Below are 27,718 nucleotides of genomic sequence, written 5' to 3'. Positions count from 1 at the left end.
CTTTTATTACCTGATTGTGATTGTGACTTTAGCAAAAGAGAAATTTCAATGTGCCATCTAGCGTGTATCACAAAAACTATGTAAAAAGAGCCATTGTAGTATTAAGATATATTTGAGATGTATCTTTGTTGTTTGCTTTGGTCTGATTGCATGAATTACGAGAGAAGAGGAGAATGTGCAATGTTTTGTACATAAAAATGTGCTCCAGGTAATTTTTGGCTGTCACGATCAGGGTCGTAGCTAATAATTTGCAGTTTGTACATATGTTGGATCTACTGTTCCTTGGTCTAAATTATATATGTAATCTCCTGAAGTTCACACCCAAGATGCTCATTAGCCTACTGTCCTTGTTAAAACAAAGCAACCTGTCAGTCATCATAAAAGATTCCACAGAAAATTAAACATTGCACTTTGTAGTATATGCCTATCTACAGGACACCTGGGGTAACTTCTGTCTTCAGTTCAAAAGAGAAGGAACTAAGAAGCAAGGGCTACGTCACTGCCGATGTGCTTGTGTGTAGAGATCTGCACGTGACGGAGAGATTCACTTCATGTGAAGTACTGTAGCATCACAGCGTTCCACAAAAATGTGAAAAATCCTCTATTTAAAGAAAAAAATCCACCAGCCTCAGCAATGCCTGGCAGTATCCCTCAATCTGAATCCTTCTCATGCCGTCAGATATTGCTTACAGCACAAACAGGGCTCTGCCATCACTGTCTGTCCTGGCTGCTCATTGCATGTTCTCTATTAAGTCACATAAGTTTTCCCTCTCTCTCTAGCATTTGACAGAGGGATTCTTTTGACTGGCCCTTTTGGGTGTTCCTCCAGCTGCCCAGTGGCACACCTGCAGATGCTCTGGCCTTATTCTTAACACATGTCCCAAATATTTCCATCTTCTTTTTTGGTTGATATTAATTTTGAATTGTCATACTGCTAAAGCGTGTAGTATTAACAAAGTTTTTTGTCTGAGAATTTCCTAAACGTTTATAAACATTTTACAGTTGTTTAGTGACAGGAGGCCCTGTGGATCTGAGAAACTGTTCAGACCGTGGAACTTAGCTGAAAATAAGGACTACAGTTTGAAAGCAGCAGTCAAAGGCATTGTAGGTCACAAAGCAAAACAAAATTCCTTCACATAGCTCACATGTGTAAGAATTTGTTGTCCAGAATTACGAAGCATTCTAGAGAGAGTATTGTGCAATTTATGATTGTGTAATGTTCATAACAAGGCTAAAAATGGAAAAGGGCAGCATTACAGGGCAGGCATATCGAAGGCAAAAGATTATGTAGTGGCTCTGCATTTTTTTTTAATTATTGAAGGAAGTGAATTGTTTTTCAATAATGAATATTTGAAGTAATTGCATATTAAATATTTGGAATAACCGTTGGCAATAAAAATATGGGACTGAAAATATAAAAGATCAAACATCATCAATGTTATTGTGTGCTCAAATTGCAGAAGTTTCAGTAACAGTAGCTTCAGCTTTGTAAGAAGTCACTTTTTTGCTGTATGTATTTGAGAGGCAATTAGTTTTTTCTGTTTAACAATAGCTCCACTTACTGACTGCAGGCAGAGAATCAGAGTGATTCTCTAATGGAGCTGTAAGTGTGTGTAAATCAGCTTTTTTTTCAATCATATCACGATTTTATTCTGTACAACCATCTGGAATTATTTCCCTATAACTGGAGGCTCAGAAGACAAAGTTGATGAACTCAGCTGACAAGCAATTTCTATCCCCCTCTCAAGGAAGATATGAGCATGAGCAAACATTATGGTTGTCATGTGCTCATTTTTTGACTAACAGTTCGTCAGCATAGATTGGGCTGCTGACAGGTTGCCAAGATGGCCTTTTAAATAGCAAATTTTAGGTCCCCCAGTTTTAATTCCACTTTCCTGATTTTCATCACACTTGTGAATCTTTCTCCAAGAAAAATCTTTTTCTGGAGTACAGCCAAATAATCCCTATCAAAAAGGAGTTGTCGGGCTAGCAGTTTATTGAAGCACAGATCAGCACAACTGGGGGCAAGGCTAATGTGGGTGATGACCTATTCGCCACTGTCAACTGGGGGAGCAACGTGTAACCCCCGGCTCCACCACACCTCTCTGTAACTCACTGAAATCAGAGGGAGGGCGCTTACAATCAGCCAGTGGGGCTTGTTCCCCCAATCTTGGCCCTCTCCGGAATGGTCCATAAACTTCACTGTTCCTCATTGAGACTCCCCGACATTCATGAGGTTCTTGTATACACACTGGAATTGTCGACTTTGTCCTGCTGTCAGACCCTGGGTTTGGAGTTCCATTTTATCCTCTCCTTCCCATCCAGGTCTTTCTCAGGCCTCTTTTGTAGCTTGAGGATATATTACTTCTTGTTCTTTTGCCTTTCTCTCCCATGAGTTACAGAAATCGTTTATCCGCCACATCCCCTCAGTCTTAAGTGATGCTAAATGTTATCACCCTCTTCCCTTTGGTCCCAGTTGTGCTATATATAGGCATAGCCTTGTGCTGAAGCCACATTGACCCATGGAGACCTCAGGGAAGAGTTCCTTGCCATAGTTCTCCAACACACAGGGGGAGCACTGTACACCAAATCTCCACCCACCTGTGCTCACCAGTGCTTTGGGGTATGCTCCCACCCCTTCTCACGGGCTGCAGTTGTGCCTGGCTGCTGAGCAGAGGCCCAAGGGATATGGGCTTCCCTCTGTGTCACATCAGAAACCAATTCCGTCGTGTTTATTGCTTCCTCCCTAGGTATAGATACAAAATTCACAAAAGTGGCCCCAATACTAATTCTTGCAACATGCTGTTCCTTCTATATTTTTTTCTCATTTTTCTTAATCTCTTGTGCAATCTCCCTTTTACTCTCCAAACTAGGAATTGTAAAGGCGTAGCCAAATGTGCAGTTTCCTTTCATTTTGGCATGTTCTCAGGATGTGTCTTAGGAAATTGCCGCACGGATAAACCTTTAGAAAGGCGTGCAATTAGAGTACACATACATTCCTGTTCTAAATTATTATGTAGTATAGAATTAGGTCAGGCACACCCATTCTAAGTGTGTATTTCCTGCTTAACTCATGTTTCTCATTCTAGTTCCATATGGAAATTTATTTGCGGATTTAAAGGGACACTGTCACCTTAAAACTAAGATTTTGTTTTATTCATCTTGGTTACACTTTAAATTATTAAGGTTGGAAGAATTTTAAATGTGAGATTGTTTCTTTGTTGCCTCTAGTATCTTGAATGGTGAATTAAACTAGTCACTTTCACTGTTTTTAGTCAGTTTTACTTTTCCTGCTGTCATGCAAAAAGCACAGTCCTTCAGTGCTGGGGCAGGGTTGCCAAACACTAAGGAAATGTTTAATTCCAAACAAAATTCAGTTTAATGTATGAAAAATTTCCATTAATATTAGGTTTTATAAAACCTCCTAAGCTAAACCACCTGGTAATGTCTTTAAAAACTATCAACTAAATATCAAATTTGTATTGGGATAAGGAAGAAGGACATAGTATCACTATGAAAATAAGAGGTGGCAGGAGACAGCTGGTCTGCACTGGGTTTTTATTATCTTTCATTGAATAAAATACTTTGAATATAGATAGAGCCTTGCTGGGATACAAAACTGCATCTGATCTGCAGACCATGTTTGCGGACATCCACATCCACGGATGCAAATATCCATGGGTATACAGCGGATATCTTCAGATTTGCCGGGCTCTAAATACAGATGAACTTTGGTTGCTGGATATTTATTATTATGAACAGACTTTAACTATTTTCCTTTGCCACGTTCTCTGTTTACAATTATTTTTTATTTTGTTCTGTCATAGGTGGCCCAGTCAACCCCTCTAATATCTGTGTGAGGGGACTGTGTGCTGTGGGGGGTAATCCCTAATATCACAGAGAGCAGGGAAGGATAGTATAGTAGAGGCAGCTAGCCATCCCCCCACCTTTCAGTACACAACAGGGAAGATCCAAATGGAGGGTGTGACGGGTTTGGTCACAGAGACGCCCTTGGGACTGTCACCTGACATGCTGGAATTACCTCTGAGCCCGTTTTCCCTGCCACCTTGGGACTCCAGAACTCTGCCTTGTTGAGCCAGACATGCTGCAACACAGACCCAGGTCTGTTCCACGCCCCCAAAGCTGCAGACCTTAACCAAAAACTGCTCAGCAGGTCACCTGTCTCCAGCACCCAGACACCCAGCTTCCAGTGGGATCCAAACCCCAAATAAATCTGTTTTACTCTGTATAAAGCTTATACAGGGTAAACTCATAAATTGTTTGCCCTCAATATCACTGATAGAGAGGTATGCACAACTGTTTGCTCCCCCAGGTATTAATCACTTACTCTGGATTAATTAATAAACAAAAGTGATTTTATTAAGAATAAAAAGTAGGATTTAAATGGTTTCAAGTAATAACAGACAGAACAAAGTAAGTCACCGAGCAAATAAAGCAAAACATGCAAGTCTAATCCTAATACGTTAAGAAACTGTTTACAGGTAAAATCTCACCCTCAGAGATGTTCCAATAAGCTTCTTTCACAGACTAGACTCCTTCCTAGTCTGGGCCCAATCCTTTCCTCTGGCACAGTCCTTGTTAGTTCCAGCAGACATCTTAGGTGGAAACTAGGGATATTCTCATGACTGGCAGCCCCTTTTATTCTGTTCCACCCCCTTTTATAGCTTTGGCACAAGGTGGGAATCTTTTGTCTCACTGGGTCCCCAACCCTCCTTCTAAATGGATTCCAGTATCATGTGACATGGTCACATGTCACTGTAAGACCTCATTCTTCATTACCCATGTGCTGGCCCACACATCCACAGGAAGGCTTGCAGGTAAATAAACCATCTACAACCAATTGTCCTAGTCAATGGGAGCCATCAAGATTCTAAACCACCATTAATGGCCCACATTTTGAATAGTTACAACAGGACCTCAGAGTTATACTTCATATGTCTAGCTTTAGATACAGGAATGATACATGCATACAAATAGGACAAACACACTCAGTAGATTATAAGCTTTGTAATAATACATTGCAAGAGACCTTTTGCATAAAGCATATTCCAGTTACATCACATTCACACTCATAAGCATATTTCCATAAAACATTATGGAGTGCAACGTCACAGAGGGTTCCACCTTACTGAGAATCATGTGGAACAAGCATCAGTCTGATTGTTACTTAACTCTGCAGAGTGTTTTGCAGGCTGTCTGAAAGATGCTGTACCAAATGAAGCTGTGTCCGTTTTCACTTTAAAATGTTGTAAAAACTGTACTTCCTTATTCCCTACCAGACTACCTTTGTAGTGTTTTACAACATTCCTCAGTGAATCACGACAGATAACCCTGGACCTTCCAGTTTTGTAACCAACACAATTTTTCTCTCAATCTCTTGCCTATTGAGGAATGTTTTAATTTTCTAAGTTATTTTAAAATGGAGACTTCCTTTTCCAGGAAATGGGCAAGTGTCCCAAGCCAAGTATATCAGCCCTGTAAATCTCCCCTTGCTGGATACTCAGTAGGCTACTGCGTGTGGGCCCCGTTACACAGGACCCATGTGTTCTTGAACTTCCCTTGATCTGAGTAGGCTCCAGCACTCTTTGACCTCTTGACACACTTTCTGGCCACAGTCCGTTACCCCTTCACAGAAGTGGAACCTCCTGGTTCAGCAGCCCGAGACCCCCACGACCAGTGCTGACCTGTTTTCTCCCTTCCTGCGAAGAAACCCCAGTAGTTTAAGCACACTCTTTCCCAGAGCTCCAGCCTTGCGGGCACTCTGGTTTACAGTTTATCTCTTCAGCAACACATGATAGTTGAAGCACATAACTCACAGGCTTTGTAAAGGTTTCTAAGGTAATTACTCTTTACTTTGGATGGCACGAGATACACAGATCTAAACAAAATGATAAACCACCTATATGCCCTTCCCTGCCTCAGTTTCCTCGCCATTCTTGAGCATTCTTTGGGATTTGGTCAGAGTCCAGGACCCCACTCCTGTATATAGCTTCTAGAAATAATTGAATGAGTTTGTCTCCTGCAGCCAGCTTCTTTTTTTCTCAGCTGATACCTAAATCAAAAACTCTCCCCTCTGCTATGAAAACATGCCCCTCTGGACCTCTCTCTTGCCCCAAGTTTCCTTTAGTCTTTTTGAGCCTCTGCTCTATCACCTCTGTCCCTTTGTTCTCCTGTTTGGGATTTTCCATTCTGCACTCCCTGAAGATAAACTTGATCAAAGTAGTTTTCCAGCTCTGACACCCTTCTTTGCATATCCATTGTTTGGCCAGAGCCTAATCGTTAAGTTTAACAACTTTTCTTTTTTCTGAAGCTTCTTCCAGACAGGATGGCTGATACCACGGACCTCGCCATCCCATGGCTGACTCTCTATGCATTGAGACATTCACTGATACAACAATTTCATATAACTAAGCAGATTTCATAACATGCACATAGGCAGGTTCCCCAAATTGTCACACTAAGGCCTGGGCTACACTGAGGGTGGGGTGGGGGGTTTGAACTAAGGTACGCAACTTCAGCTACGCTATTCACGTAGCTGAAGTCGAAGTATCTTAATTCGACTTACCTGGCTGTCCTCACGGCAATCCTGTCAACTCTGCTTACTCCTCCTGCCGAGGTGGAGTACGGGCGTTGATTCGGGGATCGATTCATCACGTCTAGACAAGACATGATAAATCGATCCCTGATAGATCGAGCACTGCCCGCAGAAGTGGTTCGGAACTATTTAGAAAAGCTGGACGTGCACAAGTCCATGGGGCCAGATGCGCTGCATCCGAGAGTGCTAAAGGAGTTGGTGGATGTGATTGAAGAGCCATTGGCCGTTCTCTCTGAAAACTCGTGGCGATCCGGGGAAGTCCCGGACAACTGGAAAAAGGCTAATGTAGTGCCAATCTTTAAAAAAGGGAAGAAGGGGGATCCTGGGAACTACAGGCCAGTCAGCCGCACCTCAGTCCCTGGAAAAATCATGGAGCAGGTCCTCAAGGAATCAATTCTGAAGCACTTAGAGGAGAGGAAAGTGATCAGGAACAGTCAGCATGGATTCACCAAGGGAAAGTCATGCCTGACTAATCTAATTGCCTTCTATGACAAGATAACTGGCTCTGTGGATGAGGGGAAAGCAGTGGATGTGGTGTTCCTTGACTTCAGCAAAGCTTTTGACATGGTCTCCCACAGTATTCTTGCCAGCAAGTTAAAGAAGTATGGGCTGGATGAATGGACTATAAGGTGGATAGAAAGTTGGCTAGATTGTCGGGCTCAACGGGTAGTGATCAATGGCTCCATGTCTAGTTGGCAGCCGGTATCAAATGGAGTGCCCCAAGGGTTTGTCCTCGGGCCTGTTTTGTTCAATATCTTCATAAATGATCTGGAGGATGGCGTGGATTGCACCCTCAGCAAGTTTGCAGATGACACTAAACTGGGAGGAGAGGTAGATACGCTGGAGGGTAGGGATAGGATACAGAAGGACCTAGACAAATTAGAGGATTGGGCCAAAAAAAATCTGATGAGGTTCAAAAAGGACAAGTGCAGAGTCCTGCACTTAGGACGGAAGACTCCCATGCACCGCTACAGACTAGGGACAGAGTGGCTCGGCAGCAGTTCTGCAGAAAAGGACCTAGGGGTTACAGTGGACGAGAAGTTGGATATGAGTCAACAGTGTGCCCTTGTTGCCAAGAAGGCCAATGGCATTTTGGGATGTATCAGTATGGGCATTGCCAGCAGATCGAGGGACGTGATCATTCCCCTCTATTCGACATTGGTGAGGCCTCATCTGGAGTACTGTGTCCAGTTTTGGGCCCCACACTACAAGAAGGATGTGGAAAAATTGGAAAATGTCAGCGGAGGACAACAAAAATGATGAGGGGACTGGAACACATGACTTATGAGGAGAGGCTGAGGGAACTTGGATTGTTTAGTCTGTGGAAGAGAAGAATGAGGAGGGATTTGATAGCTGCTTTCAACTACCTGAAAGGGGGTTCCAAAGAGGATGGATCTAGACTGTTTTTAGTGGTAGCAGATGACAGAACAAGGAGTAATGGTCTCAAGTTGCAGTGGGGGAGGTTTAGGTTGGATATTAGGAAAAACTTTTTCACTAGGAGGGTGGTGAAACACTGCAATGTGTTACCAGGGAGGTGGTGGAATCTCCTTCCTTAGAAGTTTTTAAGGTCAGGCTTGACAAAGCCCTGGCTGGGATGATTTAGTTGGGGATTGGTCCTGCTTTGAGCAGGGGGTTGGACTAGATGACCTCCTGAGGTCCCTTCCAACCCTGATATTCTATGATCCGGCGGGTAGTGAAGACGTAGCCAAAGTAAAATCAAATGCTAGGAACCAGACCTGAGTTTTAATTTTGGCTCTGGCACTAACTCCCTTGCAGGGTCAGAGCCTAGATGTTCAAAAACTTGGTTTGGGTGCTGAACTTGAGACATGATGGACCTGAGTTTTAGAGGTGCTTAGTACCCAGAAGTCCAGTTGAAGGCAGTTGGAGCTGGGGGCCCTCAACACCTCTGAAAATCAGGCCCAAGCTGTTTTAGGTTGGGCACTCAGAACCCATGGCTACTTTTGGAAAAGTCCTGGCCTTCCCTGTGCCTTTGTTTTCTGTCACTAAAACACTTTCTGACAGTACCTCAGATGGGTGTTCAAAGAATTAATTAGTTAATGTTTGGAAAGAGCTTTGAAGATGAAAAGTGCTAATTATTATTTATATGCTTGTTCCCACCATGGCAAGGACTAAGGTAATGTACCTTTACCCCAGTCAGGACATTAATGAACTGGGAGGACTTCAATATAGCCTTGTTATATGGGCTTAAGAACCATTTTCCATGCCAGATTGTTCATATAATTGTAGGTACATTAAATAGGCATCTGTTGTGCCTTCCACGTGTGGTCATGGCGTAAAATGCTGACTCAATAACACCCATTTTGTTAATCCACCAAAACTGGGGTTTAGTCACGTCTATAAGGCACAGGCTCTTGTTGGGGGAAGAGTGGAGCCACGCTGCCGCAGTGGAAACACAACTGGCACTATTCACAGTGCACCAGATTTTCAGAAGGGCTGAGCACTCTCAATTTCAGTTGAAATCAATGGGGAACAACAGCCACATTGCCTCTAAGAACTCGCGGGATTGATACTGGTGTGCACCTGCTGCTTCATCTTGAGGACTGTTAGCCTGATGATACCTTTCACCAGCACTAAATTTGCTTACTTATGCGGGAGGAAGGGGATGAGAAATAAGGTGTCGGTAAAGCCAGCTTCTTATAAAAAGCACATTCTGTAGGTTAAGTAGAAAGTAAAAAAGCTATCTGAGTCATATTACATTTATTGCAACTTATAGGTGTCTGGTGCATCTGGCTTTCTCTTTCATAACCCTGGTTTATAAGAAATTATGAGAAAGGATTGGGTCATTTCAATCCAGGCGCCTACAGAGTGCTGGCGATCAATATGTGGCTCGTGGAATCTCTGACATATATGTGTATTTAATCTGGAACAAAACTGACGGCAAGATTTGTGGGTTGACGGATCAAAAAAATTCAGTTGAGATTTGATCACAGCAGCTATTGGATAGTTATAAAATTATGATCAATGGGTACCAGTATTTCCTTGTCACCTATCATTGCTTAAATGTCATGTATTTGGAAGGTTTGATGAAACTGTATAGAGTGTGAGGTCTTGTCTACACTAGAAAAGTTTTGCTCTGGTGTAGCTACACCAGCAAAGCCTCCTAGTGTAGACACATCTTAGATCAGAGAAAAAGTGGTTCTGCTGTCACACCGGTTCTCCAAGAGACGTGAGCTATGCTGGCAAAGTCATTTTTATGCCAGTCCGTGTGTGTCTACAGTAGGGCTTGTACTGCCATAGCTATGCAGGTGTAAAAAAGCCAAACAAACGGCACTCCTAACCAGCGGCTGTGCCAGGATAGGTTTTACATGTGGACCAGGCCTAAAAAATGTCTGATAAAGCTTTGTGATCTTAATTGATTTACTTTTAAATATATGCTATAGGTCTGTATCAAAATGAGTTCCAAGAATTGCTGTAAAAAGAACAGGAGGACTTGTGGCACCTTAGAGACTAACCAATTTATTAGAGCATAAGCTTTCGTGAGCTACAGCTCACTTGTGCTCTAATAAATTTGTTAGCCTCTAAGGTGCCACAAGTCCTCCTTTTCTTTTTGCGGCTACGGACTGACACAGCTGCTACTCTGAAACCCTGTCAAGAATCGCTGTGAATTTTTATGGAGTTTGAAATTTAAATGAAAGTCAGGTTTGCAATGGCATTGGAAGGTTTATAGTGTGCTGCACTCTGTGGATGTACATATTCAGTCTTATTGCAGGCGGAAGTTGCTAGAAACAGAGTTGTGTCATGTTGTGTTCGTTTAAAGGAGTTCATTACTTGGCGACTCATTTTGTCGTGCAGTCGGGGAGTGTAGCCGAATTCTAGTAATCGGTGATAGGAGTTCTGTGCAATATTGCATTGTGATCTGTTCAATTTCCTCAGACTGAAATGTCCTCACTTGGTCTCTCACGTTGCTGTGTACCCATTGGAGCCCGTCATAGGCATCTAAAATAGAAGTGTGATCCAGAAGAAGGTGCTGTGGTTGCCAAGGAACTATTTTATTCTCATGAATATCACACGAAGCACAAGCCGCCTCTTGGCTAAAAATACGCAGAAATAAACACGTTGCTAAATTAGTGTTTCCATTTAGAAAAGATAATTAGTTGCCGCTTTTGTTCATTTCTAGTTGGGATCGAAACACTTCCATTGAGCTACACTAATGACAGTCCTAAAACCCTTAGTTCAGCTCCGTTGTGCTGCTCATTAAGACCATCCCTCTTGGTACATTATGACTGAAAAGCGCCCTCGCTGTTGTTTATTAATAGCTCGTTGTTTCATTATCTGATCTGTTTTATTCACTAATTCTGTAGCTTGGTACATGTTATGTCCTGCTTTACAGAACACACTTGAAGACATTAGACTCTAATTGAGAGAAAGGCAGTGCAACTGAATCATGGTTGAAGCTCAGGAAGTGGTAGACACCTCATTAGTGAAATCAGTGCAGGAAAGTTTTTTTTAAAATAAGAGGGATTTGGAGGATCAAAGGGCGGGCTCCCAAAGCAAAGAGAGGGGAAAGTTGTCTTGTATCGGGTCTGCCATGAAAGTGTCAAATTGAGAATGGGAGAAAGAGGCAAAGGGGAGCTGTTGGGAGAGAGGATACAGAGGGATTGGGTGAAACGAGCACAGATAGATGGGTAGAGCTTTATAAAGACAAAGGGAACTTAATGTGAAATGAGAAGAGACCAATGACTAGATACAAGGAGTAGGGGTGATGGGCTCACAATGAGAAAAGTGGAAGAGGGTGGCTTTTAGCGTACACGGGAGCGGGGTTGCTTTAGTTAAAGCAAGAGCTGATGAAGGCCCGGACCAGGGTTTGGCAAACGTGAGGCTGCTCGGTAATAATGCAGGAACACTCTATGCGATATGGTTGTCGGGATAGTTACTGTATGATTTTATTGGGTTAAGTATTGGGAGGTTTAATATACAGCAGCGCTGGGTTAAATCAACAGAGTTGGGAAACCAAGAGGAAGGCAACACAGTGGTTTGAGATAAGACATCTGCTGGCAAACATTTCCAAGTGGCCTGAGCTATTAACTTTGAAGATCATACCTTCTGGGCTCCAGCCAGGTTACAAAGCTTGTTTTGCCAGTGCTGGGAACCAGCAGATGAAAAAGACTATAAACAGTTAAAAGGACTCTGTCCAGCAGTCAGTCAGTTTTTTGAGGGCTCTTTGGGGGACAGACTGACACACTGGGGGAGCTGTCTGAGGAAGTTAGGCCTTCTAGGTTCCCTTCGGGGAGGATGGTAACCCTATAGGTAAGATAGACGCGTATAGACCATTTATTGTTTTTCTCTTGTTTTTATGCTTTGTTCGTGTAATTAAGATTAAACAATACGTTGGTTTAAGAAGGCTCTCTGATTACTATTTATCACTGGTCACAGACTCCCAAAGGGAAGAACTGCAAGTGCCAAACCCATTTGGACCTGCTGGCTTAGCATGGTTGATACACAGGGTACTGGGACCCAGGGCCCAGGCTAAGAGTGGGAGAATTGCATGTCTCCACCCCAGGAGAGGAATGTCATGAGGCTGGTACCCGATGGGTGCACTCAGAGACCAGAGAGATCACCGAGACACACCTAGCCTTGTGACCATGAGACAGGGTTTTAGTAGAAAGGGTGGAGAGGAAAGGCTGGATTATTAAGATGTTTTAGATGAAGAAGCGACAGGGTTTCGGTACTGCATCTTAGGGTTGGAAGACCTCATGTGCAAGCAGGTTCAAGGAGAAAGCAGGGATAAGATGGCGCTACACAAATACTGGGAGAAAATCGTGTGAAGGGGGGGAGAACCTATTCAACACTGAACAAAAATGTAATTTCACTAACTCTTCAGAGAGTAGCTACTGAAGGAACCTCTAGGGGACACTGTGCTCAGAGGAGGGAGGGTGTCTGGCTGCTAGGAGGGAGGGTTTGTTTGAGACTTGCCATCAGTGAATCCCCAATGGCCCTCCCTTTTCTTTCTTGGAACCCCATTGTTGTCCCTGGTGACTGCAGTCAGGTAAGCAGGCAGCTCTCTACCTTCTGGTGCTTGGCAGGGATGGGATACGAAAGGACTGTGGAGGTGAGAGGGAGCAGGCGTGAGGTGGGAGTTGGGACCCTTGCTGAGGGTCAAAAAGGTTCATCTAAAAATGGCAAGTTTAGTTTAGATGTAGGACAAGCTTCCTAATGTTCTACAGTTCTACAACAGAACATCTGCCAGGGAAAGTCACTGAGACATCGGTGAGCCGTTCAAAATGAGATTAGATAAAACTCTCCATGGATTAGAGGAGGTAATATAAACTTGATCTGAAGTCGCTGGAAAGATGCCCATTGACCTGAATGGGCTTTGGATCCAGCCCTAGGTAGAGGGAGTTGAACTCAATGACCTGTGAGGTCTCTTCCAACCCTCCTAGCCTGTGATCCTCTCTTATAGGACCTCTCTAAGGACCGGCAGTCGGTTTGCTTTACAGAGGTCCAGCATGAATAATAACTGTGCCAGTGGGACTGACCAGTCAAGAAATCAAGAGTCCAGTCACTCTGCAGAAAATATAACTCCTCCAATCCATGATCCAGAAGAAGATAGCCTGGCCCTAGGCAGCCAAACCCCTAGCATTTCTTCAGTGCCCAGGAATGATGGTAAGGATGATGGACACATTTACTTTGTAACAACACAGAACTAAGGGAGACATGGTTTCAAACGTCCTTTGATTCCTGGGGAAGTGTTTCCCAGGATCTGGAAGGCAATTCAGGATACTGAAGGACACATTTTCAGCCGGGCGTCGAAATGGCCTGCACTTGTGAGTGTACAGAATTGAATGTGCACCTACGTGTGCCCTTACTTAGTTATTTGCACTTGCAAAATCTGTGTTAATCATGTCAGTATGAAAGATGCAGGTTCGGTCTGGGATAGTGTTGTCTTGGAAAGATCATCATGTCTCTTTCCCAAGCAGCCAGGAGGAAATCCACTGAAGCAGGCCTCAGTCTTTATCAGCCTATTCCTGGTTGTCATGTACTTGCCCGCTGCATATATAATTCATGTTAAAAGCTGTTTCTCAGTTAATATTTATCAAGTAATGGACATGATCCCGTGAGATGTTGTGTCCTCATCGCCAAACTTGACTTCAGTGGGAATGGAGGGCACTCGGTATCTCACAAAATCAGGCCCATTCTTTATGTTTGCACCCCAAATATTTGTTCCTAATGGCACATGACAGGCCCTATATATTTATACCCAAATGTCTGAGCTCTAATGATTTATTGCTTCAGTGAAACCCTTATTAAATGACAGGTTTCAGAGTAGCAGCCGTGTTAGTCTGTATTCGCAAAAAGAAAAGGAGTACTTGTGGCACCTTAGAGACTAACCAATTTATTTGAGCATAAGCTTTCATGAGCTACAGCTCACTTCATCGGATGAATTGGTTAGTCTCTAAGGTGCCACAAGTACTCCTTTTCTTTTTCCTTATTAAATGACAGCTATGTCTCGGAAAGGAAATAACATGTGTGTATTTAATATCTCAGTTTAGAAGCAGCTCTCAATTAAAACCAGTTATTAGTCAGACCTATTCTATACCGTTCTTAAAGAAGCCACCCTTGTTTCAAACCTGCCCTTGCAGGGCCGGGCCAGGGTCATGTAGGATTACTTGGAAGCAATGGTATGAGGGCCCTTTTACACTCCACAAAATTATAACTTTTATATCCACTTTAAACCCCAAATCCACCGAGAGGGCCCCTGTAATTGCGGAGTTCACTAGTGCCAACAGCTGGCCTTGTTTAGTTCGCTGGACCTTTCCCACACATACCACAGGGGAAGGTAATTAAATGAAACCAGCACAAGAGGCTGCCCTTAATACTGTGCATCCTGTCTCAAGTGACATCTCCAAAGTATCCTCAAACGTCCAGAAATAAGAGTATGATTCTGTTCCATCTTCAGTTATTTGAGCGGTTGCTTAAGACAGGTATTAGTGTATTTTCTCTCAGCCTCATTTGAATCTTTATGCTCCCATTTTATCCACTTAAACATCCACATTAAGCGGAGTTCCCTAGAACTGTACGGAAGTTTGGATCTGAACCTAGATCAGACATCAGGCGGAGCTGTAGTGTGGCGTTACGTAATATAATGTCCTGCAAAATGCTATTCCATATATTGACATCCATTTTCAACTCGGATTGTTGATGTCGGTCAGCAGCTCTTCCTTCTTGCATGACCCAAAGCTTTTCTATTTAACTGTTGGGTTTTAATATGAACTGAGCTTATCCAGCAAATAGTGTTTCATTCTCACAATATTTGTTTGTGTTGGCTTTAGATACCGAATTCAGATACGCTTCCCACCCAGCAACTCCCCAGTTCAGTAACATGTTACCCACCCCTGAAGATACAACTGGCACTAATTCCAAAGCTGGGAGTAAAAGACATCTAGACCATTTTATTGCTCAAGATCGAAATGCAAGCAGCGCTATGGGCTCCACCAGTAGTTCCCAATCCCAGGCCCCGGAGAAAGTGACTCTTGTTGTAGATGGCACTCGGTTTGTTGTGAATCCGCAGATTTTCACTGCTCATCCTGACACCATGCTGGGAAGGTAGGTGATTTCAGTAACTTTAAAGATGTTTAAAATGGGGAAAACACTTTCCGAAAGGGACGAGAACGTGAGATCTCAGCTCTCATGAGCTAAGCGGGATCAGACTGGTTCAGTTCTTGCCTGGGAGACCTTGTAGACTGGAGCCAGCAAGAGGGCAATTGATGATTCAGTAGTTAGTGCTCCCCGCTCTGAGTCCGTACTGAATCGGCAGTGAGTATGGCAGTAGGAGACACCATGCACTGGCTCACTTCAATCCCTGCCTTTCTGCTATTTGTCATGTCATTCACTCCTCCCCATCCCTTTAACAGAAACCCAGTCCTGCTGTGAGTAATTCAGAGGCTTAGTCCCCCATCTGTCCCAGGAGCCTCCTGGAGATCCCTTCCAACCCTGTATAACAAACTTTATTATGCAGATAAGTGACCTGATCGTAAACTCACTAGCTTGATTACTACTAGCCAAAGTATATATACTCATTGCCACTCCGCCATCCTTTTTCCCCCTCAAGCTGGACCTCAGTGGGAGGGCGTTTGTAGCCAAGAACCATTTATCTGACCCAAGGTTGAATGCCAGCCTTCACAGAACAGTGACTGCTACTTCTTCCGTACAGTGGAATGGTTCAGTTATGGACACAGAACTCTGCTACAGCAGGGCCTGTTTGAGATCGATGCTTTCTTTTATTGGGACTTTACGAGATTTGCATTTGGGCCTCCAACCATATTAGAACTCTTTTGGATTGTTTTTAATGTCAGTGCACCATCTGGTCCACATTATGAATGTATTAAATATATTTGTGTATGTGTTTTTATCTTCCAGAATGTTTGGAGCAGGTAGAGAATATAACTTCACTCGGCCAAATGAAAAGGGAGAATATGAAATTGCGGAAGGAATTAGCTCCACTGTATTTCACACAGTGCTGGTGCGGGCACGTTTTTAGCTATGAAAACGGTTGCTCATTGTGTTTACAAAGCTGTGCTTCCTTCAAAGCAGCCGCATGCCCTTTCAAATTTACGTTCCAGAACTATTTTGCATTCGGATTATAAATCTTAATCTCCTCTTTTTTTACGTGCCTCAATCTGCCATCTCTGAATTTGTGTTGCCACTTCTTTTCCCTCCCTTTATACCGTTTCGGTTTCTGAACTCTGCCCTCAGTCACCCCATTTCTGCATACATTAATTGCATGAATAATTCCTCTGTTGCACGGCAAAGCTGCTTTGTCTTTTTTTGCTAGCTAACAAAGTTCTGCGTGACTGTCTTCCCGCAGAACGATAAGCTAATTAACAACAATATTTCCAGGTTATCCTGAGATTTTTTTTTTTTTTTTTTAAAGAAACATCATCTTCCTCCTTTACAATTTATTTACAGGACTATTACAAAACTGGAATCATTCACTGCCCCGATGGAATTTCTATCCCTGATCTCAGAGATACGTGCGATTACCTCTGTATCAACTTTGATTTCAACACAATCAAATGTCAAGACCTAAGTAAGTAGGGGGGAGAGGAAATTAGCTAGAAGTTAGGGCTTGATCCTGCAGGGTGCTGCAAAGCATTTAATTGTGTGCTTTACTTTAAGCAGTTTTGTCCCATTGACTTCAGTGGCACTGCTCATGTGCTTAAAACTAAGCGTGTGCTTAAGTGCTTTGCTAGACCAGGGCCAGAGTGCTCCGCATCTTGCAAGATCCAAGTTCTTGCTCTTCACTTTGTGTGTGATTGCAAATAATTGCAAGAATTTAAATACTTGGAGGGCTATTGCTGGTTATGATGCTGTGATGAGGTAATATTTTTGTGACCCCTGTGTGGGCCTCAGTTTCCCTTATGCATTGCGTCGTTAATGGGAGGAGGACAGTTGGCTCTCAGAGCAGGCTCAGATATTGGTATGAATGACGCCTAGCTGTCTGAGCTGGAACGAGTCATTGAAAAGGACTGGCTGGGGCTGACCCCATATCTAGGGTGAATCTGAGAAGACAATAGCCGATCCAATCACCAGGACAGTGACCCCTAGGCCAGGTCTACATGAGGCAGTTTGCAACCCAGGGTTGCCACCTACGGTCGCTCGTGTAGCTGCTCTAAGCCGACAGGAGAGAGCTCTCCCGTCGCCATGGCCTGTGCACGCTACCCACTGATGCAGGTGAAACTTACATCGCTCAGCAACATAAACTGCAAGTGACATAAGTTTGGCCGGCATAAGTGGTAGTGTAGCCACGGCTCTAGCTCTGGGCTAACCAGAATGGGCTATGCTTTAACCTTCAGCTCTCTGTGGTAACCTAAAGACTTCCTGTGCTGTGTTCCAATTAACTAACAAATCCGACTGTTGAGTGTCACTCCAAGTGCTTGCTGAGGTGCATTAATCCCTGAAGAGCGTACAAGTCTCTGCCAGGTGTCTCTGTCTGCTGGACTCACTGTGAAACAGGAGTGCTGGTGCCCCAGAGGTTCAGTCTAAGGAGGGGGTTGAGATAGCATTGACCTACCCTGTGCAGGAAGAGTGAGACCCCTTGGGATCTGGCAGGCACACTGAAGGGGTTCCTCCTACAGACTGTTCGAAACCTGGGGTGTCTACCGCTGATCCCGTGGATCTGTGAGAGATGCATACATTTAAATTCACTGTAAGAATTCATAATTCTCTATTATGATTTTACTATATTGATTGGGTCTGGGCTCTTTTTAAAAAAAAAAAAATCATTCCTTGTAATGGCCATAAAATTTAAATCAAATTTGTATTCTCTTTTTGCTATTGCCAGCATTGTGATCTGGGAAGTGGACTAGAGATATTGTTGGTATGAATGTGTGTTTTTAAGGTGGTTGTCAAAGGTGCCCAGGGCCTTGGGATGGGTTCTCGTTTGTTGTAGATTTAATACAATGATCAATAAAACACTGGGATGTATGTTACATGAAAGAGTGAGATGGTTAAAGGGAGTGGGAGTTGGAACTTATGGGCTCTCCCGGTGACTGAGTTTGGGCAAGCCAGGGAGTCCATGCTTGGGTGCTTAACTCTTGTCTACAGGTGGCCTGAGTAAACACAGCTGCCATTGAGGTTAGAGATCTGTGCATGCTTAGCACCTCTGAAGATCAGGCCACCCTTATTTAGGGGCCTAATTATAAATGTACAGGAGGAGCCTTGTTTTGAACCATTTGGCCTTTTTTTCCTACCCTCAGTTTCCCATCTGTAAAATGGGAATAACACTTTTCTTACTGGGAGGTTATGAGGCTTTGTTCATTAATGTTTATAAAGTGCTTTGAGCTCATCAGATTGAGTGCTACAGAAAGGCAAGTGGTGGTTTTAAAACCATCTTAAGGAGTCATACCCCCAGAAATGTGTGTCCTACTTCAGCTTGACATCAGTTTGGTATAAAATGCAGTGGCAGATCAGTAATGCTTACTTATTTGTACTTGATTGATCTCCTTTTAGGTGCTTTGTTGCACGAACTCTCTAATGATGGCGCTCACAAGCAGTTCGATAACTACCTGGAAGAGCTTATTCTGCCCATAATGGTGGGTAGCGCCAAGAAAGGAGAACGCGAATGCCACATTGTAGTATTAACAGATGAAGACACAGTGGACTGGGACGAAGACCATCCACCTCCAATGGGAGAGGAATACTCACAAAGTAAGAACTGAGAATTGTATTGTAAAATCATTTGTTGAATGGGGTGACAGCTTCCAGCGACTGGCTCTCTCAGATCCTGGGCAAGGACATTTCCTTGTATTGAAAAGACGATAATGGCTTGATATTTACAGAGGTCCTGAGCACCTGTATCTCCCATTGGAGTTGTGTGGGTGGTCAACACTTGGGAAGACCAGACCCTAGATGTTTATTTCAGAATGCTTGATTCACTCAAATTATTCTGTTGAGATTTCATTAGTGGGGGAACAGGTTACCATGGAGTGAGAGATTTAATCAAAATCTTGTAAAAATATTTATTTTAAAGCACAATGTTCTCATTAATATCAGCATGGCTAAGTGTTTAGTGATGACAGGGTCAGGTAGAACGTTTCTGTACAAGCCATATGGCAGAGCTTGATTCCAACCTTTTGCTATCAGCATCTGTAGGAGTTCTGTTAACATATACAAAGCCGAATATCCCAATGAAGATCGGTTGTTTTGCTCTGCTGTTAGATTTCTGGCTTCAAACAGACTTTCATAGTGGAGCAAACCTTAAAAAAATGAGAACATTTATAGAAAACAGTATTTGTCCTCCGCTTTTGTCAGTGGACCCAATCCCTCCTTCACTCAAGATTCGTATTGATATTAATGGGAGCTTTGACTGCAGGATTGCTCTCATAAATATTGGCATTGGAATAAGAGTGTCCTTTCGTACTAGCTTGTCTTCTCCTGGAACCCCCTCCTTGCAGGTGCTGAGGGCCCTTCCACCTCCTAGGATCAGGCTTTTTCTGCTTAATCCCACAGAAAACAATCTTATTTCTATGGCATTATAGCCTGCTAGAAGGGAGCTGGCAGTGTGGTCTCAGATTTAGAATAATGACTTGAGAACAAGGAGCAGTCTCAGTTAAGAGCTGTAATGTAGAAAAGGGAAATAATCTGCATCATAAAGAAGAACATTCTAGTCAGCAATACTAAGAAAGGGTAATTATAAGGTAAATGGATCTAAGTTTAAAGGAAGCTATTTGACTGTTTTCCCTAGTGTGGGGACAAAGTCCCTCTTCAGTGATGGAAGTTGCATCGTCCTTGTTTAATTAAAATGTTATCTCAAGCAATGCATAAACAAAGGCACAAAACATTCATATTTTCCACTTGCAGCTTCCTGGATAGAGAGGACAGACAAAGACTTGTTCCATTTACCAGCGCTAAAAAAATGGCAAATGATCAGTGATATCCAACACCCTATAGTTACAGGGAGAGAAAGCAGCCACCAACCAACCATGTTTTAAAATGCAATGGGTTGTTTTTAGATCACTGCTACACCCTAGATTGCATTGATCCCTAATGCAAGAAGATGCTACTTACATAAAAGTCTCAGGGACAGATTCATTAGAGAAGATGCAATGTTTACTGGGTTTGCAAAATGACTGACACTGTGAGGATAGAACTAGTGAAAAGATAAGAGAAAACAACACATTAACTTGTACCCTTTTCTTAATTTGCCTTGCCTGTAAAAACTCCTTCTGCACCTTCCCCCAAAGAGTGAGTTGTATTCATTTTACCCAGCCACCGAATGGTAGATTGGTGCAAGTTACATGACTTTTGCTGTTTCCAGACCCCTTTTTACCTACCCTGTAACTTGTATCACCACCACCAAGGAATTTAGGCCCTTCCATTGCCTGATGATGGGGTTTTAGAACTACTATTAATACCTAAGGCTGACTTTTCCAGCACCCAGACTGCGAAGGGCTGCCCACAGGTATTGCAGGGTAAAATATCACAGCTGATACCCATTAGCCAAATGCTAGATGGAGATGCATGTCTTGTTGTGACTACTTTGTTTCTCAAGTTCTTTACAGTTCCAAGCTGTACAGATTCTTCAAGTACATTGAGAACCGTGATGTTGCAAAAACCGTCTTAAAGGAGCATGGGCTGAAAAATATTCGAATTGGCATTGAAGGTAAATTTTATTTCCTAAACAACAACACAAACCTTAAATAAAAAGAGAGAACAAGTGGTTTGGACACCACCACCGCTGCCAGTTTAAATACACTGTCGCTGTGGGAGCTGACAGAATCTGAAGCTCTGTGCTATAGTCCGAGTTCATTTTTACAGGGTCTAAATGTGGAATGAGAGCACCTTTCTACCTAGTGCATGAGGTGTTGTCCCAGCTGAACCCAGCATTCTTGCCGGGCCATAACTTGTTTGAGCGGTGCTGTGATGCATCAAGGGCTGGATTGAGACTGACAGGCTGATTGTGTTTCAGGTTATCCCACCTGTAAAGAAAAGGTCAAGAGGAGATCCGGAGGCCGGTCAGAAGTTATATACAACTATGTGCAACGGCCGTTCATCCAGATGTCTTGGGAAAAGGAAGAAGGAAAGAGCCGTCACGTCGACTTCCAGTGTGTTAGAAGCAAATCTCTAACAAACCTGGTGGCAGTAGGCGAGGATGTTTCAGAAGACCAGGAACTTCTGATGCATCATCCACCCCAGGTAGATGAACTTGATAGGTTAAACGCACCATTCTCACAAATAGTTCCTAACGATCTGCCGGATTAATACAGACTAAGGGGTCTGCGGGTTCCCAGTAGGGCTCCTGTGTTGGGAAATTTCTCAGCATCATTTCATCCCAGGACGCGGGACACGCTCTCTTGCAAGGTGGTTTATCCTTGTAGTCGCTCTTATTATAGTGGAATATTTCAAGCATGTTAATAATGAGCTATGGTCCCTAAATCTAACGATGCAGTTGCAAGCACAGTCTCCTTGAAAAGGAAGGGATGGAAGCTCTTCCCGGCTGGAGGTTTTGAGATTTCCCCAGGTGCCTGTGCCCACGTGGATTGGTGGTGGTTGAGCTTTACCTAAACCTGTGAAAAACAGAACAACGTGTTCAGCATGAGAAGGGGAATTCCATGAATATTAGCATCCAACGAGAACTGTATTAGACGCTTGCCTTTGTTTTAACGATAATCCCTCAGTTACAACCGGCACCGTGAGACAGATTCCATTTTTCCATCCAAGCACAGATGTGACACCGTTGTCAGCAAAACACCATGTGTGGAGGAATCTGTTTGCACCACCAGTAGGCTTTGCATCCACTACTGTACCCTAGAAGGGTGGAGCTAGTTTAACAAGTAGCATTCGGATGGTCACAGGCTCATTTACAATTCTGTGCAAGACACAATCACCTCTTCGTGTTCAGGACAAGGTGGTGGTGTGGAATGAAAACAAATCTAGATAATATTTTACCAAATAAATCCGTCTGACAGCCTGTTAAATGCGTGAAACTGCTTTAGTGACGGCTCTGCAGCAAGAAGCGGTGGTTCTTCGGGTACACACGCATGCTAAGCCAGAGTGTCTCAGCTCAGCAATTTACCTTGGCAGAACCTGTAGGTAGTTTTTTCTTCCTCTTTTATAACTGCTGCAGCTGTTCGTTCATAATTCCCATGGGAGCACCCCACACCCATCCGATTGCAGATTTCAAGGCAGACTCCTTCCTTCCAGTTTGATTTGGGTAATTTTATTCTGTCAAACAGGCAAAAAGAGAGAGGAGGGGGAAAGAATTTTAGCAGCATTTTATAGACACACACAGTAAGAACAGCTGTGTAAGGAAGTAAATCTACAGCTGAGAGAAAATATTTCCTGCTTCTCCTGACTTGTTTCAGGAGGGGGCGTGTGCGCTAAAGGCCCAGTTCAGACGGGCTACAGGAATGTACTAGCCATGACCGTGGTCAAAAAGAGTTACAGCTAGTCCAGTCCTGATTCCAGTCCAAAGTCCTCATTTTTTTTAAAGGGGTGCAAATGCTCAGTTCTGCCCCTCCAAATAACTACACCTGCAGTTAATTGTGGTTGAAACTCATACCACTTACACATCTGCCTGCCTACAAAAACAGAGCCCAGCTTCTTAAAATCAGCCCCTAAAATAAGCATCCCCTTTCAGCATTTCCTCTTCTCCCCCCAAAGCATCGTTTGGTGAAAGCAAAGCATATTTTCATTCTTTTCCCTCTGTCTGTTTACAGATTGTAAACTAGACTCTCTTGCTGCTAAAGGTATATTTGTATTTTTTTTTCTCACCATATTTAACTTGATAATAAGCACAAATTGTCTTATGAATATACAAACGCTGCTTTAGTTTAAAAAGAGGCAAGCACTTGCTGATGTGTATCTAGTTTCTATTTGTATCTGTGCTTGACTATCGCTGAAGCCAGATTCCCATATTTGCAGTGGCTCTTTCTTGGCCTCAGAAGAACAGCAAATAGATTTCCTCTCCTTACAAGTGCCTAAGGGAAGGAGATTTTCAAAACTGCCTACTGAAAGTCACTAGGCTGTGTGCTCCTAAATCCCTTTAGATGCTTTTGAAAAGCTCCTCCTAACTCTTTAGGGCAGGACAGAAGTGTGTCCTTAAGCATTTGCTGGCAGGTCAATAGACATTTTATGCAATCACTTGTGACTGTTAGTTTTAATTTCTTTCTGTTAAATACTGGAAGACTTTACATGGCACGTGAGAAGAATCTGCCTCCTGGAAGGCCCAGTTGAGTCCTTTCCTCGGGGTGGAGGGAGGAGCTCACAGGAGCAGACTTCATTGGGAGTACTCACCAGCATGATTGGGCTTACGGGTTGTACATTGTCTATTTATTGCTGAACCACCTTCAGTTTTAAGTAAACTAGATATATACTGGAGAGCTGGTCTGGAATTTGAGTTTACATATTTCTGTACACACACACAGTGCCCTCAAACCCCATTGGAGCATCAGGGGTTGGGCACCTGAACGCTTTTCACAGGGTCAGACCCTTTTAGATTCAGTGGGTGTTGAGGGCACTCAGCACTTCATACAATCAGGTCTTAATTAGATGTATTCCATACCCCTGACACACTAAGAAAGGGTTTACATAAACCATTCAGTTCACCCACAATGGTGTCCTTTACCATATCCCTTTTTCGAGTGTTCTAAAGCAGATTCCACTGGAACATAGTTTTAAACTAAGTAAGTGGTGACACTGAATGTCACCAGCTGTTCAAGTACAAGATTCTTACGTTTTGTATTTGGTTCAGTGTTACTCATGGTGTTTACAGGATCCTGCAGTTGTAAGGTTTCTTTTCTGTAATAAAGTGTTATAATTTACATGCAGCCTCTGTTTTCTCTAGTAAGCAGAAAGGGAATTTTGGATGACCGAGCTGGTCCATCAAGCCTGCAGATTCCCCTGATGTGCTTTCTACTGACAGTTCTGTTCCTTGCACTCAAGATCCCGCTCACCCTTTATACAGCCCTGAAGAGACTCCCCGCTTTACCCTCAGAGCCCAATGTTGTAACCATTGTTGTCCTAGCCAAGGAAAATTGAATGAACTTATGGAGCCTGTAAGTGGAAGGCCAGAGCCTGTGAGGGTAACAAGAGGGGACCTTCCTTTGCTGCAGGGGCTACGCTGCCCTTGCGCTGCCAGACAAAGTTCAGTTCCTAGGTCCCGTGTAGCACTTACCCTTAGCAGCCACCCATTACTGTTCGGTCCCATCTGTTTAAAGAGCTTCCCAGGCTAAGCTCTCACGGGGCAGGGTTTTAGAGCCTTTTCAAAGAAAGGCCAGAGCGGTCACTGACCAGTGATGAAATCTCATCCTTTCCTGGCAGATTGAAGGGCTCGGACACAGCTATTGAAATTCAACTTCCGATTTTGGAATTAATGCTGTTTGTTCATCTAGCACAAACGTTTGCAGGTGTCAGGCCCCTTTCAATCTTTCATGCCATTGTAGGCTCAGTTGGCTATAACAAGTTACACAGTAAGATTCTAATGCACCAGCTTTAAACATCAGCCCATTTAATGCTGGTATAAGTGATGGCCAAGATTTTCAGAAAGGGCTAGTGATATTGGGGCTCTCAGTTCTTGGGGGCCCAACATGACAACTTAAAGAGACCTGATTTTCAGAGTATAGGTCTTTGGCCCTTGGTTAAAGTGTCTGGTCAAGGGCTTTGGGTCAGAATACCCCGGAGCCTTGCCTAAATTTGATTGCCGATTCAGCTTTCACAGCAGGCACGCTAGTTCCCTAAAGAGCTGTCCCTAACACCCCACAATCCAAACAGTGCGGCTCAGTTCCAACTGTACATACAACAGGGAGTGAAATACAGGAGTGGCACTCAGATGGTCTGACCCACTAAAGGAAAAGAAACTGCACTCCTGCATCTTTTCCCTTTTCCATTCGAACACCATACACCCTTTTTTCTAGCCCTAGATTCCTTCCTGGGAGATGTGGCAAAGTCTAACAAACAAGAACTGCAGTCCTGATTGCCCCTGACCCTCCAGCTCCATGGGAATAGAGCCGAAGACCCAACCCTAGCATCCTAGTAACAGGTGCAGCTCCTTCCCTGTGCGCACAGCAAGGGTTAAGTTCACATTGCAAAAGATCATCTCTGCACACATTTCAGGGGTTACCACTTAGACCGTACTGGGATCAACACCCCATTGTGCTAGACACTGTACACACAACAGAGACAGCCCCTTACACAAAGCACTTACCGAGTATAAAACAAGGGGAGCAGGAAGTTGTCTAACCATTGTCAAGTGTCATTGTCAAGGCATCGTGCCAGCCTGTGGTTACTAAAAAGTTTTAAAACACTAGATCTAGACAGGTAGCAACACTCAACTTGTCTACAGCTGTTCTGTTGCTGTTAAGTGTAGCCTGGGGAGAAAATAAGGGTACTGCACAGTCGAGAAGGGGAGTTATTACAATGGAGTAGGACAGATTTTACTCACTCTTCAGCAGTTTCAGTGCTGTTGGCTGCCTCTTGCGTACAAGACTGTAACCGTTTGGCATAATCATCAGCCATTGCCCGAGATCCCTCTGGCTGGGTATGGTGGAGGCCAGCACTGACGGCTGTTGGCTGCGTGGGGTAGCTCAAACAGTGCTTGGAAGGGTCTTCATCTTCATGAGCAATAATTTCTGTCACTGTAAAACAAAAGCCCCATGAGTTTCATAATGAGTTCCACACAAATCCGATTCATTGAATTTTCTTTTTAATTTGGGACAGGCGGGGGGAGGGAATGTGTGTTCATTCATTCCTAAGAGTGCCTTAGAACTTAAGATGGAACCAGGACCAGCTTCTGACCCAAACCTTGAGCTACAAAAGGCTACCTGAACAGTCCTTGTTTCTGTAGCCCCTTCTAGCTGAGGATCTCCAAGCACATTGAGTGAGCTCTCAGCACTAGATAGGGGCAGGTATCAGCCCACTGGAAGAAACACTGGATTGGGAAACAGGTGACCTGAATTCCGTCCATGCTCTGACATGGTGGGTGATCCAAGGGAGTCAAAGACAGGCCCATTTATAGGTTCCTAGGCTGAAGAGCGAGCAGCTGCTTATCAAGTCGATGGCAATTATGGAAGCTTCCACAAAGAAGCAAGAGTCACAGCAAGTCCAGAGTTTAATTTTACCACTGGGTAATTTCAATAAGTGGCCTGGGAAAGAGACCCACATTACTGCTACCCCTGGATAAATGCCACCAGGTTTCTGGGACTAGGAGTGATTTGTACAAATAAACAGGCAAATGTGGCCCTGAAACCATCTTTAATTAGACCCAGTAAGAGCAGAGAATACCTGCCATCATTTAGTAACCGCTCTGCATCTAAGCTGGCCCTCATGGGCTAAGAAGGTATTTTAAGTCCTAGATCATTTGTAAAAAAATTAAAAGAATCTAAAGCACAATTCTAAGTTAGCTCCAGTGACAATTCACCCACCTACTGCATTCTAGCTGATTGAGCTGGGGTTACAGCCTTTGTAAACAAACAGAGCTTTAGGAATCCCAAGCCCCATTAAGTGGAATTACAGCTGTAAGTGATGATCAGATATTGGCCCAGGGCTGTGTGCTTTGGCAAGACTGATCCTGTGCTCAAAAGCAGACTGAACAAAAACTTGTGTTGAGGTCTGAACTGCCAGCTGGCTGTGGCAGGCCACAGTGTGGTAGGAAAGGAGTCTAATCTTCACTCACACCACCAGAGCCTCCTTCAGGTCATCCCTCACTCCCTATTCCTGTCTCCACACAGCACATCAAACCACTTTTCTTCTTGATACCCAACCCCACTCAACAGCACAATAAACCCTACACTTTCCCCTTACAGTAATAATGGGCCCCATCCTCAGCTGGTGTGAACTGACAGAGCTCCATTGAAGTCAGCGGAAGTATTCTGATTTACACCAGCTGGCAATCTGGCCCAGAACCTTAACAAACCAGGATCATCACATGCTCCTCGCCAAAGCAGCTTGTAACAATCCTCACTCGGGGTCTGGTTGGGGAGCATGGCCTAGTGCTCACAGCCACAACTCCTGACTGCCAAGGGGGTTGTGGAGAGGGGACCCCAGGCCTTCCCATTCCACCCAGGGAACTTTGGGCTACCAGTGGTCTGGCAACCAAGGCTGCTTAAGGGGGTCCTTTGTGGGCCTCTTCCCCTCTCCCCCCACATCATCTTAGTCCGAGACTTTCCCCTGGTGGGGAAACCCAAACCACAATAAGAGGGGGTTACCAATGTCCAAGGTCCACAGGATACTTCCCTCGCTGGTTGTCTCTGGGGTTGCTCCTCTCTTCCCTTAGGCTTCCTCTGCTCAGCACTGCTGGAGCTGTAGGCTGCAGAGCTGCTCACCTCCAGCTCTGCCACCCAAATGAGCTAATTCCCTGTCTTAATTCCTCCAGCAGATGGAGCATTTGCTGCAGGTGTGTGGGGGGGGAGTAACTAAACCCAAATAATCCCTTAACCCCATGTTGCCCAGTGTGGGGTTTGTACACCCCCATCACACAGCTACATGATCTCATGGTCATGTCTTTTGTCTTCCCATCAGCCTAGTACCAGGGTTTATTATAATCTCTTGTGCTGAGAGACCATATTTCTTTCACCTGCAACATCTTATTCATTTGGGCAAAAATAGAACGCACCTAAGGAAACAATCCTCAAGTCTATTTTAAAA

At 43.9% G+C, this 27,718-nt stretch overlaps 1 protein-coding gene across 16 annotated transcripts in view; it reads left to right on the top strand.

The window, feature by feature from the left end:
* The window catches only part of KCTD20 (potassium channel tetramerization domain containing 20), a 42,631-nt gene extending 18,733 nt beyond the window's left edge, over window positions 1-23,898 (top strand). For 13 of the 16 annotated variants that reach the window (XM_043533773.1, XM_043533771.1, XM_037885164.2 and 10 more), the window contains 7 exons: window positions 13,038-13,240; window positions 14,908-15,181; window positions 15,995-16,097; window positions 16,544-16,664; window positions 18,587-18,784; window positions 20,628-20,738; window positions 21,045-23,898. In XM_043533773.1, coding sequence (XP_043389708.1) covers window positions 13,084-13,240; window positions 14,908-15,181; window positions 15,995-16,097; window positions 16,544-16,664; window positions 18,587-18,784; window positions 20,628-20,738; window positions 21,045-21,337 — 1,257 coding nt within the window. In that variant the 5' untranslated portion in view covers window positions 13,038-13,083 and the 3' untranslated portion in view covers window positions 21,338-23,898. The remainder of the gene's footprint in view (window positions 1-13,037; window positions 13,241-14,907; window positions 15,182-15,994; window positions 16,098-16,543; window positions 16,665-18,586; window positions 18,785-20,627; window positions 20,739-21,044) is intronic. The other 3 variants (XM_037885168.2, XM_037885166.1, XM_037885165.2) reach the window with 1 other exon arrangement.
* The last annotated feature ends 3,820 nt before the right edge of the window (window positions 23,899-27,718 follow it).

This window comes from Chelonia mydas, chromosome 21 (assembly GCF_015237465.2).
Source record: "Chelonia mydas isolate rCheMyd1 chromosome 21, rCheMyd1.pri.v2, whole genome shotgun sequence".
Lineage (NCBI taxonomy): Eukaryota > Metazoa > Chordata > Testudines > Cheloniidae > Chelonia > Chelonia mydas.
This window is presented reverse-complemented; position numbering and strand designations above follow the sequence as displayed.